The sequence below is a fragment of the Helianthus annuus genome, chromosome 9 (genome assembly GCF_002127325.2).
Source record: "Helianthus annuus cultivar XRQ/B chromosome 9, HanXRQr2.0-SUNRISE, whole genome shotgun sequence".
In the NCBI taxonomy this organism is placed as follows: domain Eukaryota; kingdom Viridiplantae; phylum Streptophyta; class Magnoliopsida; order Asterales; family Asteraceae; genus Helianthus; species Helianthus annuus.
Window position 1 is genome coordinate 109,212,919 of NC_035441.2, and position 13,433 is coordinate 109,226,351.

The following is a 13,433-nucleotide window of genomic DNA, read 5'->3' on the forward strand; positions in this document are numbered from 1 at the left end:
TCGAAAATCAAGGCCCATCTCACTTTTGAAAATAAATATCCCCAAAATTTATATAAAACAGTCCGCGCTCTTCTTAATCATTTTTTGTTCAAGCACAATGAAAAACACAAGGCCACGATCTGCTCAAAAGAAGGTGATTTCTTCATATATATTTTTTCCGATAGTTTCATTTGATGTCATCTCATCACGTTTATTCATTTCTGTTTTTAACTGAATTTTGCAGTTATTCTCTATGTGATCCTTTATTTCTATTGTATATATAAATGTTCTAGGGTTTCCCTCATGTCAAAATTAAACAATCTGTGCATCAGGTTTACTATAGGCTACTTTTACTTGCATGAAAACACATTCAGTTCCTTAACCGATGCCCCGTTTGAGCGGTTTCACAGTTTTGAACCAAACTGTGAACACCCCTAGTTTTCCTAATGTATATTATCGTTCTAGAGTTTTATTAATGTGGAAACAACACAATCAGTATATTATGTTTACTTGTTTATTTGTGTATAATGTGAGTATTGTTAAGGCTACTGATGACTTGCATTTGTGAAGGGGGATCGTGGAAGACCGAATTTGATTAGCAAAATGCCAGATGATGTTCTTGTTACGATACTATCTCTTATGCCTATTAAAGATGCAGCGGTCACAAGCGTTCTCTCCACGAGGTGGAGGCACTTATGGCGTAATTTGCTCCGACTGAACTTTGATGGTACTAAAACTTTAAAAAAGATGGTCAAAGATAAGAAACTTTGTGATACAGAGAGGGCTAAGTACATCAAGCAGGTGTATAATGTCATCAACAGTTATTACAACCACCCGATGGTTCAAGATATTCGGATTCGATTTGATTTGGATGATAGTCATTCTGAAGCGATCAATGATTGGGTTCAGTTTGCTCTAGACAAGAAAGTTGAGAGGCTTGAACTAAACTTACTGGATAAAAATTACAGCGTTCGCGAACCAGACGAAAACTATGAGTTCTGGTTACCATCATCAAGTATGGCTGGGGAGATGTTCTCTCTTAAAAAGCTCTTCTTGAAGGGTGTCAACTTGAACGAAACAACCCTAAACATAATATTAAAGAATTCTCCGCATCTTGAAAAGCTTTACATGTTTGGCTCGAATTTGTTCCCTCGTATTCATGTTGGTGGGCAGGACATCAACTTGAAACACTTTAAACTGGTGGATTGTTCCGGGTTCGAATCCATCTCCTTATACGGTTTTGACCTTGTGTCATTCATATATTGTGGTCCAGAAATACAATTCCATCTCAGTGATCTTCCAAAGCTTAAAGAACTTGATATCGGTGAAGTTAGTGTAGGATTAGAGAATAATGTGTTCAGTCAGATCTCATCTTGTGCTCTCAACCTTCAGGTTCTTGTGTTGGACATGTGGAGTCCACAGGTTAGTAATTCTTCTCCAATGTGTTTATAATCGTTAGTGAATTAAAATATCGTCACAGCGGTTTCATGTTTTTTTCAGAAAGGTTTAGATGTTAACGCCATTATCAAATTTCCAAATGTGAAGAAATTAATGCTGGTAATGGGAGCTGAAGAAGATGATTGTCTACTGGAGTTCACTTCAATAGCTCAGGCCTGTCCGCGTTTGGAGACTTTTTCAATATCGGTACGTGTGCAGTGTGCTATGTCTTGGTATATTTATAGTAAAAGCAATATAACTAGTGAGTGGCGGGTTGAATGGATGAATCCAGACCCCACTCGTATATATACTAGTGTCAAAAGGCATCAAACTATGCTGGACACACTTAATATCGTTGGACCTGACATGACCTGTGTAACCTATTTATCTAATGACCCAAAACGGGTCGGTGGTTTTAAGTTGTAATTGTATTAAATGAGTCATAAAAGGCCAATTTATGTTCTTTTCGCAGCTACATTGGTATACACCAACGAAAAGGAGGAGGAAAGTAAGACGTGTTGCGTCTCCTCACGTTCATGAACACCTGAAGCTTCTTGAAATGATTGGATATTATGGTCGAATCAGTGACGTCGAGCTTGCTGTGTACTTCATAGAGAATGCTGCTGCACTCGAAAAAATCGTCATAGATCCTTGCTGCCATGCTTCTGGGGGAGATTTTACCACAGAGGACTTTTTGAAGAGAGAGCAAGCTGCTCGATCTTCTGCCAACCGCCAGCTCACACCAATATTGCCTCCAGGTGTCAATTTGGTCATCCTCTAAATTGTCACTGCTTGATTGTTTTTACATGTATAAACTACTGTAGGAGTGTTAATGCTTTTGGATGCTGAGAATTAATGCTTTGACTTGTTGACCAAATTCTTTACCTACACTGAACAAATGTATATGTTGACACTTTACCAAGTTTGAGCTAAACCACTTCGTCCTCTTGTAAACCGGCCCGATTTGCACTACCAAATCCCAATCGCCAATTTGTATACTGGTTCCCCCTCTCGTCACCCAAACAGGTTTCAACCCAACCCACAAAAAAAGATTAAATACCAGTTTTTGGATACCGCTTTGTGAACCAAACCGATTTCAACCCGACCCAAACTGATTTGAATAGGGTTCGTATTGTTTTTTCACCCAAACCAGTTTGTGACCCAAACTGGTTCTCCTGAAACCGGTTTTGACCAAAGTTGACCAAACAAATTTGGTTATTAACCCGAACCGGTTTTGGAAAAAAAAAAAACCCAGTTTGTACACCTCTATTTACTCCTAATCAGAAGAACATCTAATAACAGCAAGGCATATGAAGTTTTTTTGGTCTTTATCTTCATAAAAATGTTACATTGTACGTAATAACATAAACACAACACCACCACTTCCACTGTGATACAATCATCACCTTCTTTCCAGACATATATTGACAACTATTATTACATGCAAAGAATATGACAACATTATAGTATGTTTGTTACTTACGATCACGAGCCACAGCACCCAGGGAACAATGCGCAACCATAAAAAGCGAATCCGGTAATTCAGAGTGCAGATACAGCAAAGCATGTGCAGGTTAATCAACAGAAGCAATGCTATGATAACAAACAGTTTATATCCATCAAATTAATAGTAAAAAAAAAAACCTTGTTATCAAGCTCACATGTCTAAGGACCAAACACAAGCAGACCAAATGGAATGGAATTTGAAGGAGATGTCCTGCTTTCCACGTTTTGCAAGTTACAATCTTCATTTTTCATCCCACAATTGCTATCTCAGTTTCACTCCCAGTCGCACAACCTAGGATCGTTCAGTAGTTCTTTTGGCACAAGCTTACCTAACAACTTAAGCATACTTCTATCTAGTAAACCAGCTGCGATATGATCTATAAATAACGATAAAGTTGAAGCATCAAGTGAGTAACCTCTATCACCCATTTCCTGCAAAAGCATCTCTACATCATCATAATGCTTGTTCTTTAGATATCCTTGGAGAAGAACACAATAAGTAACATTATTTGGTGGGTAGCCACACTCTTCCATTTTAAGAAACAAATGTTTTGCATCCTGCAGTATACCTTCTTGACAAAAAGCATTAATCATCACAGTATATGTATGAACATTAGGTTGCAAGCCTTTATCTATTAATTCATGGAAAAGATTCCTTGCAATGTGAAACTTCCCACATTTTCCTGCCCCGTCAATGAGGATACTGTACACAAAAATATCAGAATTAAGTTTTGAATCACCCAACATATGAAACAAAGAGAGTGCATCTTCTACTAGATGGTTGTTGCAAAGACCGTCTAAAACTATTCGATACGTGCATTGATCTGGAATTAGGCCTTGTGCATGCATCTCATCGAAGAGTTTGCGTGCAGCTACACAACGCCCAACCTGAAACAATCCTTGTAACATGGTGTTGTAAGTGATCACATTGGGTTTTAAACCTTTTCTGGTCATTTGACGAAACATTTGCATCGCCTCTTCTATGTTCCGATTCTTGCAATACCCATTCAATAAGCTACTGTAAGTAACAACATTAGGAACGAGACCTCTAAGTGTCATTGAATCAAAAATCTCCCTTGCTTTGATCATTTCACCTCGAAGACAGTAACCATCAATAAGTGAACTGTACGTCACTATGTTTGGAACCTCACCTCTCTCAATCATGATGTTGATAACAGCCTCAGCTTCTTTTACTTTACCTTCCTTGCAAAATGCATCAACTAATGCAGTAAAGGTTTGCACATCCGGAGAAATGTTCTCATCCTCCATTTCTTTTAGCAGCTTTGAGGCCTCATCCCAACGACCTAAGTTACAAAGGCCACGAATTAAAGAGTTGTAGGTAATGACATTTGGTAGAATACCTTTGTCAAATACCATTTCTTTAAAGAGCTTCAAGGCACCATCTATCAGTTTATCCTTGCAAAGACTATCAATGATGGTGTTATATGTAAAAATATCAGGCTTGCAGTTTGTTTGTTCCATTAGCCTGAGCAAAGCAACTGCTGTAACGTTATTACCGAACTTGCAAAGCCCTTTAATCATTGTGTTGTAGGTAACTACACTAGGTTCACAAAGTTTTAGCTTGATGAGCTTTTTAAATAGATTCTCTGCTTCAAGAATCTTATCTTCAAGGACGAGTCCGTCTAAGAGTGCATTAAATATGAAGACATTGGGTGCAATAGCTCGCCTAAAGCAGCTTCCTAGGACTGCGAAACCGTCTTTGGTGCGATACAACTGACAACAACACTTGATTGCAATGCTCATAGAATATTCATTAACAGGGAGACCAAGGGAACACATTTGGTTGAAAAGATGAAGAGAAGAAGAAAAATGTTTCATTTTAGTAACAGCATTCAACAACTGAGTGAATTTGACAACAGATGGCAAAGGGCGTCTCTGTGACATTTCATCAAACAGGTTCAAGGCATCATTCAAGTTGGTAATTTTATCAATCACAGGCGAGTGAGTACCGTATTGTAAACCTAACTGGAAAGATAAGAAAGGGGAGTTGGTAATAGAATTACCTCTGAATTTAATGAAAGCATGAAGAACAGAATTTGTGCGATTCATCATCGTCAAATGTGTTCTATAGGGTTTAGCCGGCGGAATGGGTTTTCTTTATTTGTTTCGGTAAATAAATGAACAACAACGTTAGAATTGCTTTCAACTACCCCATTTTCGAAACTTTTTAACCCCGAATTGCGGGAAGGTCATAAACCTGTACTAAGTAGTAAGTTAACAAGGTTCAATATAAAATTTTTAGAAGATTAGAGCAAAAGTAACAACTTTAAAACTTAGCGGAAGTGAAACAATTTTTTTAAATAAAGAGTAAATTACAACTGGTGTCATTTAGCCTAACCTAGTTAAGTTTTTTCTGGTTAAATCTTACTATGTGCCACTCATAAAAGGAAAATATTTCTATAAAAACTTGCTTAACGGATTTTATATTGGTGCGAAGAGGGAAAATGTTTCATTTTAGTAACAACACCGTTTGAAGCACCGTTTCTGTCGTTTGGGGCAGTATTTCGAGGTAAATTTTACATCAATCAACTCGTATCCTCATTCTAATCAAAAGCCCTAAAACATCAATTTGTAATTCGGAAAAAAACTTAACTCCATTAAGCTATGTTTAACGCAGGGACCAGTTCAGATTATTATCGGTCAATAACTGAGTTGGGATTATTATCGGCCAAATTAAGAAAGTTGGGATTATTTAAATCCAATTTCCAAAAAAAAAAAAAAAAAAAAAAAAAAAAAAAAAAAAACTGAAATGAGTACACCTACTATAGTTTGGTTCACACAATCACCTGAAATACAGTAAGTGGCAATTCTGTCTAGTTTTTTTAATATATGTCAATATGAACTGGTTTTTAAGAATGTAAAATTAACAATTTGGCTCACTTTAAAATTTCATAAAACTGAAAACAGAACACCATAACTATCAATGTATAACTTCCTACACTGCCTGCTGGTCTTCTTCTATATCTAACATTCTTATTACCAAAAAGAAAAATTTTTAAAAATTACAAGTTAGTTGAAGAGCTCATCCTTTGTCATTTCTGTACTACTTTTCCGCTATCGCTACCTCTCTAATTCATAAATTTCCTGCAATTCGGCGCTTTACATAAACATGGGACTTTGCATTCATCACTCTCATCCGTGTCAAATAAGTAATCATATCTGAATCCATAAAAAAAAACAATCAAGATTAAAAAGAATAATACACTCGACAGTTGTTTATGAACTTATTATGGTTCTTGGTTTAGTTATATGTATAAAAAACTCACGTTAATTCGTCACCGGTGGTCACGTTGGTTCTTGCAATAAGTACTATTCGGCTTTCGTCTCCGCCCACACTCATAATCCTTGCATAGCAGTTTGGATTACACTAGATACAACATAATGTTAGAAAATGGTAAAGGTGACAAGACGGGCCCGTCGGATAAATAGTCAAAGAAAGTTCTTGTCAAAACATAAAGTCTTGAGTAAAGTACATGGATGGTACCTAGTGGTTAACCAAAATTTTGGATTTAGTCCACTATTTTTTTTAAAGTACACGGGTGGTCCCTATGGTTTGCACTTTGTAACGCATTTAGTCCCCAACTTTTGCCAAAAGTACATGGATGGTCCTTGTGGTATGCACTTTGTAACACATAAAAGTCACTAAACGTTGGGGACTAAATGCGTAACAAAATGCAAACCACAGGGACCATCCGTGTACTTTTTGGCAAAAGTTGGGGACTAAATGCGTCACAAAATGCAAACCTTAGGAACAATCCGTGTACTTATGAAAAACTAGGGACTAAATCCAAAATTTAAGTTACCCACAGGGACCATCCGTGTACTTTCGAATTTCGACTCATTTGACATGTGGGGTCCGTTTACCCATTTTTATATCAGCATTTCTTCAAAGTTTTATTTTTATCACTTGACCCGTTAGACATAAATATAACCCAAATGGATCGAAATTGTCAAAACTAGAAAAAGGATAATAAAATGCAGGTTAAGGGTAGCTAGGGACATACAGAATGGTTAATTAGGCGGGCTACGTTTCCTTTATCGGTCGCATCTACAACGACTTCTTCACTAATTTTGAACAGCTGCAAAGAAACAAGATTTGACAATGTCAACTTTGTTTTACTATTCTTAGTTTTAAGTTATAAATAATATAAAAAGATACGAGAAACACACATAGCAATCTTTTCCTTCTCTTCGATAACGCGCTTCCCTTAAATCAGCAACACTACGCCTAACTTGTTCACCGCGATATTCCAAAACCTAGAAAAAATGCACCCGTAGATAGATTTAATAAAAGTAAATGTCTATAATATCCTTCAATGATGACAAAACCGAAGAAACCATAAAACTTAAACAAATTTTGCTCATTAACTATTAGAATTACCATTTCACCCTCCATGATATTTCGACGTGCAAAAAGACCCCATCCATGAATTCCTGATTTTCCAAAGCAAACGCGATCATTTTCAGTTCTCTGCATTTGCAACAAAACACCAAAACCTTGTAAGCTCGTTTAACGTGACGATATATCTACTAAATGCAGCGATGCAAGATTTGACCATTAGCTGTCACAAAAATTCAGAAACCATTTACTTCTGTATGGTCAATACGGTTTATGTCTTATTTCTAACGGGTCAAACGGGTAAAATAAGTAAAGTTCAGCTTATAAGGAAACAAGTCAAATGGGTCAACCCAACTGTTTTGACCCACGCGAACAAAGTACCCTTTTTGACAACTTTATACTTAATTTAGGTAAAACATGTTTATGATAAAAAAGATTGAAACTTTGCCTGTAAATGACGCAGTCTTTCTCTGAAAGTAGAAAAACTTCGAGGTTCTTGCTTCTCCTGTAAAAAAAAAACAAATAAATGTGAACTTTAAGGTTTTAGCGGAAACTTAAGCAAATAGATTAACAAATCAATATAACAAATGAGAACAGTATTAATTACCCTAAGGCTATTCAACTGTTGTATAGCGGTTAAGGAGTGATGACATGGCCGAGTAATTCGGTGCATAATTAGCCCCTCTCCATTCTTCTGGCAAACATAAAACCAAAACAAAAAGATTATAAATCAAAATCAATATATATAAAACATATTTTGAATTATAATTAACTAACTACCTTGTGTGATCTCTGGTGCTCCCTGCACCTTGCTGCAGAAAATGGTTCAGCCTCGGTCAAAGTTTCGGGGACTGGAGCTTCTAGAAGTTGCGATCTTCGTGATGAAATCAATCTTGAACCGTTTTTGTTACTGTTTAGTATCAGGCTTTTAGCGGAAATCACCCCTCCTGGTGTTTGTATTATTAGGACTGTATCTGGATTCGGAGCCCTGAAATCGTTTTTCAAATTATTTTCATAAATAAAGCAAAAAAAAATCTATTTGAAATTTTTTTTTTATAAAATAAGTACCTGTGATAAGCGCAATAAGACACCATCCGTGTGATCTGCTTCCCGTTCTTTTGCAGGGAATGTAACTGCGAAAAAATAATTACATTTTTCAACTTTCGGGTAAGAAAAGGTTGATCTTATTTTTGATAAGAATTTAAAAATTCTTAATCATGTCTATGAAGCGTTAAATAGTGAAAAAAAAAGGAGCCTGACCTCCATTCGGTAGCCAGCCCTTGACGCACATGTTGCATGATAATACGTGGAACACTTTGAGCATTGTGTACAAGATCCATGAATTTGCTTACAAACGACGCATATCTGAACCAAAACACAACTTTGAGTCAACTATATAGGATATCTGACTATTTGTCAAATATATATTGTAACTGTGTATGTGTGTGTTGTGGGGGGGGGGGGGGGGTTAATTATTCTTTTTTGCTCTGTACAATAATATTAAAAACAATGTACCTTTACAAATGAGTTTGAGGGGATACTTAAAATTCCGAGTGCAGGCTCCATTTTCTCATCACTCGCAAAGCAAACTTCTGGTCTAAACCAAGCACAGGTTACATGAACCCATAGGGGCTCCACATCAGTAGGCTTCAAAGCACCTCCTAAATCCAAAAAAAAAATAAATAACGATAATCAGATTTTAACTCAAACAGTCAAACTAAATGAACGAATTTCAGTGCATGTCTAAAGTTCTCGCCTTTTACAGGGCAGAGACAGCATTCTCGCTCAATATCCGGTGTCTCACAGGACCGGCAAACCCATGAAGTAAAATCTTGAACGTTTCTTGCCCCATAGCATTCTTGGTGCACCGCTATTTGACACCTGCCATTATACTTTATAACTTTAATCAAGTTTTTTTATAATATGTAAATCGGGCCCATGAAGTGAACATGATGTATAGGATGTTGTCTAGACCTGATGCATATGATGATTTTGTTGTAGTCCCAATCTTCAATCCAACGGCATACAGCACAACGTTCGGTTGTCCACTTCGCATATACCGGTTCGTATTTTTCTATAAAATACGGAAAACCATATCAGAATATATGCAAACTTTAAACTGACATCATACAAACCAGAACATAGTCATACCTTGAAGAAAACTAAGCAATTTCTGCTTTCGTGCTTTTAACGAAGGGCGTTTTTGAGAATTCACAGAAACAACAGCACGAGCATGATACTCAGCTACCTGCAGCATCTGCAAAATACAATTTTTTGGGACAATTTTTATCAAACGCGGCATAATTATACGAAAATCAGAAACGGAAATAATCAGTTTCGTATACCGACCCATTGTTCTAGTGGCAGCAACGAACCCTTCACTTTGATGCTCGTTTTCCAATTTTTAACTTTTGACCCCGTATGTCTCTCCCATTCACTAAGTGCCACCTTTTGTGTCCCGCAAGATCCGCACTTGCACACAACCCTTTAAAATGGATAAAAATGAACTTTAGAATACGTGATCATTTTTTAATCATATTTGGTCTAAAAGGATTTTTTTATATGCTTACAAATGCAGGCTCGGATAGTATACGCCTTCCACCCCTGTGCAAATAACCGTGACCTTATCGGGCAGCACCATTGACTCCTGCTTTTTATTATATCTAAAAATACAAAATTTAGTTCAATAATCGAATCAAGCATGTTACTTGAGTTCTCACAGTCTCTATTTATAGATTGTTTTATTATTAAAATAACATTACCTGCTTTTAGGCTGATAAGTTTCTGAATCCGATAATTCAAAATTAAACTTTGCTTTGCAGTCTGGGCAGTAGTAATCGCTTGTTCCAAGATCCTACACATGATTTCGACTTATAAAACCGCAACAAGTGTCATAAAAACAAAAAATAAATAAAAGAAGTAAAGAGAACCTTGAAATGATGACCGGAGATTTTATCACATTCCGCATGAACCCACACCTTACATCCATCACAACGTACCTGATGTAAACACAAGCGTCCAAAATTAGCCGTAAATGGAAATTTCTAAAAATAGAAAATTTCAACTAGTAGGTTTCTGTTTCTCAGTTCTCACCCAGCGAACGGTATCGGAACGATTCCATATTTTTTTACATATACCGCAAAGATGTTTTAATTTCGTCAACTGCGATAAGAAAGCATATCATCAGCATCAAGAAAGTAGAATACCGTACAAACCAGACATGTTACACTGACCCTGGTGCATGTATTACAAAGAAGACGGTTATTAGGATCTGTTTCGTTCATTTTACGTAACATTCTAAGCGAGATGGTTGACCCACAGCCCTCACAAGACTGTGTGTACCGCCTTTTAATAATTTCCTGCAAAAAAAAAAAAAACATAAACAAGTTTAACAAACGTACAACTTGCAAACGATTGAGTAACCACTGATTCAAACTTGCCTGTTTTTGAACACGTTTGTGTTCCGGATTTGACCCGTGGGGAATAGAGTCAAGATAATCCAAATTACCAGCTGCTGCGTTAATTTCGACCATTAACATTTCGGTAAAACCGTGCTCTGCTAGAAACGCTTCCTCTATAGCTGAACGAAGAACACTCGGTTCACTATCATTTAAGTCGGTTTGACCCTGAAACCTGAAAAAAAAAAACAATAAATTTATCATCTTATCGATTTGTTTTTTTTTTCAATTAAAGCATAACATGTAAGAAGAAGTGAACTACAACAAGTCAACAAACCTGTCAACATTTTCCACAAACGAAAATATCATCCCGCTTTTAATCCACGCATAGTCCTGTTTATCAAATATCATAAGTTCATAAAATGAATGTACATCATGCATATATATATTTTTAAGTAAAATGCTTAACTAAACTTACCCTTTGTGTACCATTTCCAGAGTATCCAAAAAACATGACACAATAAGCACCGTCGATCCGAAATCCAAGAACCTGTTGCGGAGCATGGATTTCTGGGTCAAGAACAATGGCGGGCCAAGCCGGATAATGCTTCCCAGATTTCGCCCACACGATATCACCCGGAGAAAACTCATCCAACACTCTAACATTCTCAACCGCTTTCGTAACCCCACCACCTTGTTCACTAAATCTTGAATACTTCTTCATCTCAAAACTCGGGTACTCATCATCATCATCTTCTTCTTCAAACTCTTCAAACTTGGGCAACGATTTACGATACTTATAGCTAACTTTATCCCCATTATACTTCTTAACCTGAACCTGATCCCTATGTTTAGGAATCTTGAAACTTGATTTCTCCTTACTTGGTGCAAACTCAGGGTCAAAGCTTCCATCTTGATTCCCATCAAGTTTACTCTTTTCCTTCTTCCAATTATCAAGAACCGAATCGTTAAACCGAGACGGAAGCACCTGCACCCGCCCTCTCGATGTCCTCACCAAAGGCGGCCGAGGCGCAGCCCGAACCGACCCATCACCATTCCCATTACAGTTATCTTCCGCCTCGGGTCGCTTCGACACGTTCGGGTTCGAGTCAACGATCACCACCGCACCCGAATCACTACAGAACCCGGGGATTACACCGGCTGCAAAGTGAAACCCCAATTCACTCAAACTAATCATACCTGCAGCCACCTCACCAAGCAGATGCAGAGGATAATACCCACAGTTATTATTGTTGTTGTTGTTGTTACTCTTCCGTTTTTTCCGTGATTTTCTACACAACTCGTCGTCGTTATCACCACCTGACTCAGTAACTCGGCACCGCTTCAAACTCGGCATTGCCGATTTCAACTTCTTCTTGATAATCATCCCGAAACCCTAATCTTGAAAATTCAAAATTGGAAAAGAAAGGGGGTGAAATACGAAATGGGTGTTGGATTAATCAACGGAAACGACGAAAGGCAAGAGAATTTCAACTTTAATTTGATGAAATCGGTGGAAAATTTCAAGGTTTTTGTGAATTAGGGGATCTTTGTTTCTCTCTCTCTGTTTTTCTGGAACAACTGATAAAATAAGAAGATGAGTTGTTGTTGTTATTTAAAATAAAATTAAAATTAGGGAAATTAAACAGAGAGATACAATCTTTATTTCGTGAAACAAACGTTAAGATAACCCGAATTCATGTGACAGAGAGAGATTATAAAAATAGGGAAGAAAGATTAAGATTAAGATTTATTTACAGTATAAATATGTATTTTCTTTTGAACCTATAGATACAATGTGGTGTATGTATAGATAGATGGACTGAAAGATCCAAGAGGTGAGAGAGAGAGAGAGAGAAAGTTAAGTTTTTTTTAGCTAACTTGCGCCGGATTGGGTCTTAAAGCCCATTTTCAACTCCAAAACAACTTGTTTGTAATTGTAATTGTAATGATGGGTTTTGTTGTTCAAGATCAAAGATTCAAGAACCATGAAAAGATTTGTTTTTTTTTTAATTTTTATCTTTCTAAAGATTTTATATAAAGTAAACAAAATGAAAACAGGTGAATTTTGATACATTTGTAATGGGTTTTGGTTAGTTTCTAAGATTCTTTTTAATTTTGGTACATCGTCCCGCCAAGGTTTGTTACAGTCATTTATTTTCCATTTGAAGCAATAATTCAATTTGTTTTGTTGTCTTTTGAGTTACAATAAAAAATATTTAGGATTTTATAAAATTTTGATTATAAAAGAGATGAAGCACAGAACAATGATCATGGTTGCCGGAGGTGACTGGTCAAGTGTCCGAAGTTTCTGTTTTGTTATTGCAAAAAAAAAAAAAAAAATGTTTTTTTTTGTTTTGCTTTTTGGGTGATGATAATAAGTGGTTGTTTTGTGCATTACTATAATATAATGAATGATTTAAAGAAGCTTATTTTAGCTCTTTTTTTGAGTTTTCCGGTGGGTTATCGGAGCTGCTCCTTTCTGGTTTCGAGGGTGGGTTATGTATGTGGAGTCGCAAGGGTCTACCTTTTTTCATGGATGGGTGGGTCATGGTGAGTTATGGAAAAGAAATAAGAATAAAGAGAACCTTTTGAACTCGAAGTTGGGATGAAAAACCATATTTGAGGTATGAGATTGACCATGAGTGACATTAGCTTTAAAAATCTAGGAGTTTGGAATAGATATGGTATTGGGTGATGCGTGTTTAATTATCCAAACTCGTTTAGATGCATCAAAACTAAATATATTAGTA

General features: G+C 36.7%; 3 protein-coding genes across 5 annotated transcripts; 1 reads left to right on the forward strand and 2 right to left on the reverse strand.

Moving 5' to 3' along the window:
• Positions 1-2,304, forward strand: LOC110878157 (FBD-associated F-box protein At4g10400). The gene is made up of 4 exons (XM_022126413.2): positions 1-133; positions 550-1,401; positions 1,480-1,623; positions 1,889-2,304. The coding sequence occupies exons 1-4, from the start codon at positions 98-100 to the stop codon at positions 2,195-2,197; spliced, it is 1,341 nt and encodes a 446-aa protein (XP_021982105.1). The 5' UTR covers positions 1-97; the 3' UTR covers positions 2,198-2,304.
• A 444-nt stretch (positions 2,305-2,748) lies between these two features.
• LOC110878158 (putative pentatricopeptide repeat-containing protein At1g12700, mitochondrial) lies at positions 2,749-5,020 on the reverse strand. Its single transcript, XM_022126414.2, has one exon. The coding sequence runs from the start codon at positions 4,993-4,995 to the stop codon at positions 3,196-3,198; it is 1,800 nt and encodes a 599-aa protein (XP_021982106.1). The 5' UTR covers positions 4,996-5,020; the 3' UTR covers positions 2,749-3,195.
• Positions 5,021-5,740: 720 nt separating this feature from the next.
• Positions 5,741-12,443, reverse strand: LOC110878159 (histone-lysine N-methyltransferase ATX4). Of its 3 annotated transcripts, XM_022126417.2 has the most exons (23): positions 11,159-12,439; positions 11,018-11,073; positions 10,723-10,915; positions 10,516-10,641; positions 10,376-10,444; positions 10,213-10,281; positions 10,045-10,136; positions 9,853-9,945; positions 9,632-9,767; positions 9,434-9,539; positions 9,257-9,356; positions 9,039-9,163; positions 8,798-8,943; positions 8,543-8,647; positions 8,351-8,415; positions 8,063-8,270; positions 7,890-7,976; positions 7,731-7,787; positions 7,325-7,414; positions 7,114-7,200; positions 6,948-7,022; positions 6,210-6,310; positions 5,790-6,102 (listed from the first exon to the last, which is right to left on the reverse strand). In XM_022126417.2, the coding sequence occupies exons 1-23, from the start codon at positions 12,065-12,067 to the stop codon at positions 6,012-6,014; spliced, it is 3,186 nt and encodes a 1,061-aa protein (XP_021982109.1). In that variant the 5' UTR covers positions 12,068-12,439; the 3' UTR covers positions 5,790-6,011. The 3 variants fall into 3 exon arrangements, with proteins under 3 accessions (XP_021982108.1, XP_021982107.1, XP_021982109.1); XM_022126416.2 differs by having other exon boundaries at positions 5,741-6,102; positions 7,890-7,973; positions 10,516-10,915; positions 11,159-12,443; XM_022126415.2 differs by having other exon boundaries at positions 5,741-6,102; positions 10,516-10,915; positions 11,159-12,441.
• Positions 12,444-13,433: the final 990 nt, after the last annotated feature.

What these genes read in the sequence shown, in the direction of transcription:
- LOC110878157 (XM_022126413.2), top strand. Translation starts at nt 98, where the DNA reads ATGAAAAACACAAGGCCACGATCTGCTCAAAAGAAG. An exon ending in CACGATCTGCTCAAAAGAAG is followed by an intron (nt 134 to 549) that starts GTGATTTCTTCA and finishes GCATTTGTGAAG; the next exon opens with GGGGATCGTGGAAGACCGAA. An exon ending in TGGACATGTGGAGTCCACAG is followed by an intron (nt 1,402 to 1,479) that starts GTTAGTAATTCT and finishes TGTTTTTTTCAG; the next exon opens with AAAGGTTTAGATGTTAACGC.
- LOC110878158 (XM_022126414.2), bottom strand. Translation starts at nt 4,995, where the DNA reads ATGATGAATCGCACAAATTCTGTTCTTCATGCTTTCATTAAATTCAGA.
- LOC110878159 (XM_022126415.2), bottom strand. Translation starts at nt 12,067, where the DNA reads ATGATTATCAAGAAGAAGTTGAAATCGGCAATGCCGAGTTTGAAGCGG. An exon ending in AGCACCAGAGATCACACAAG is followed by an intron (nt 7,977 to 8,062) that starts GTAGTTAGTTAA and finishes TATGTTTGCCAG; the next exon opens with AAGAATGGAGAGGGGCTAAT. An exon ending in ACCACCGGTGACGAATTAAC is followed by an intron (nt 6,103 to 6,209) that starts GTGAGTTTTTTA and finishes TTATGGATTCAG; the next exon opens with ATATGATTACTTATTTGACA.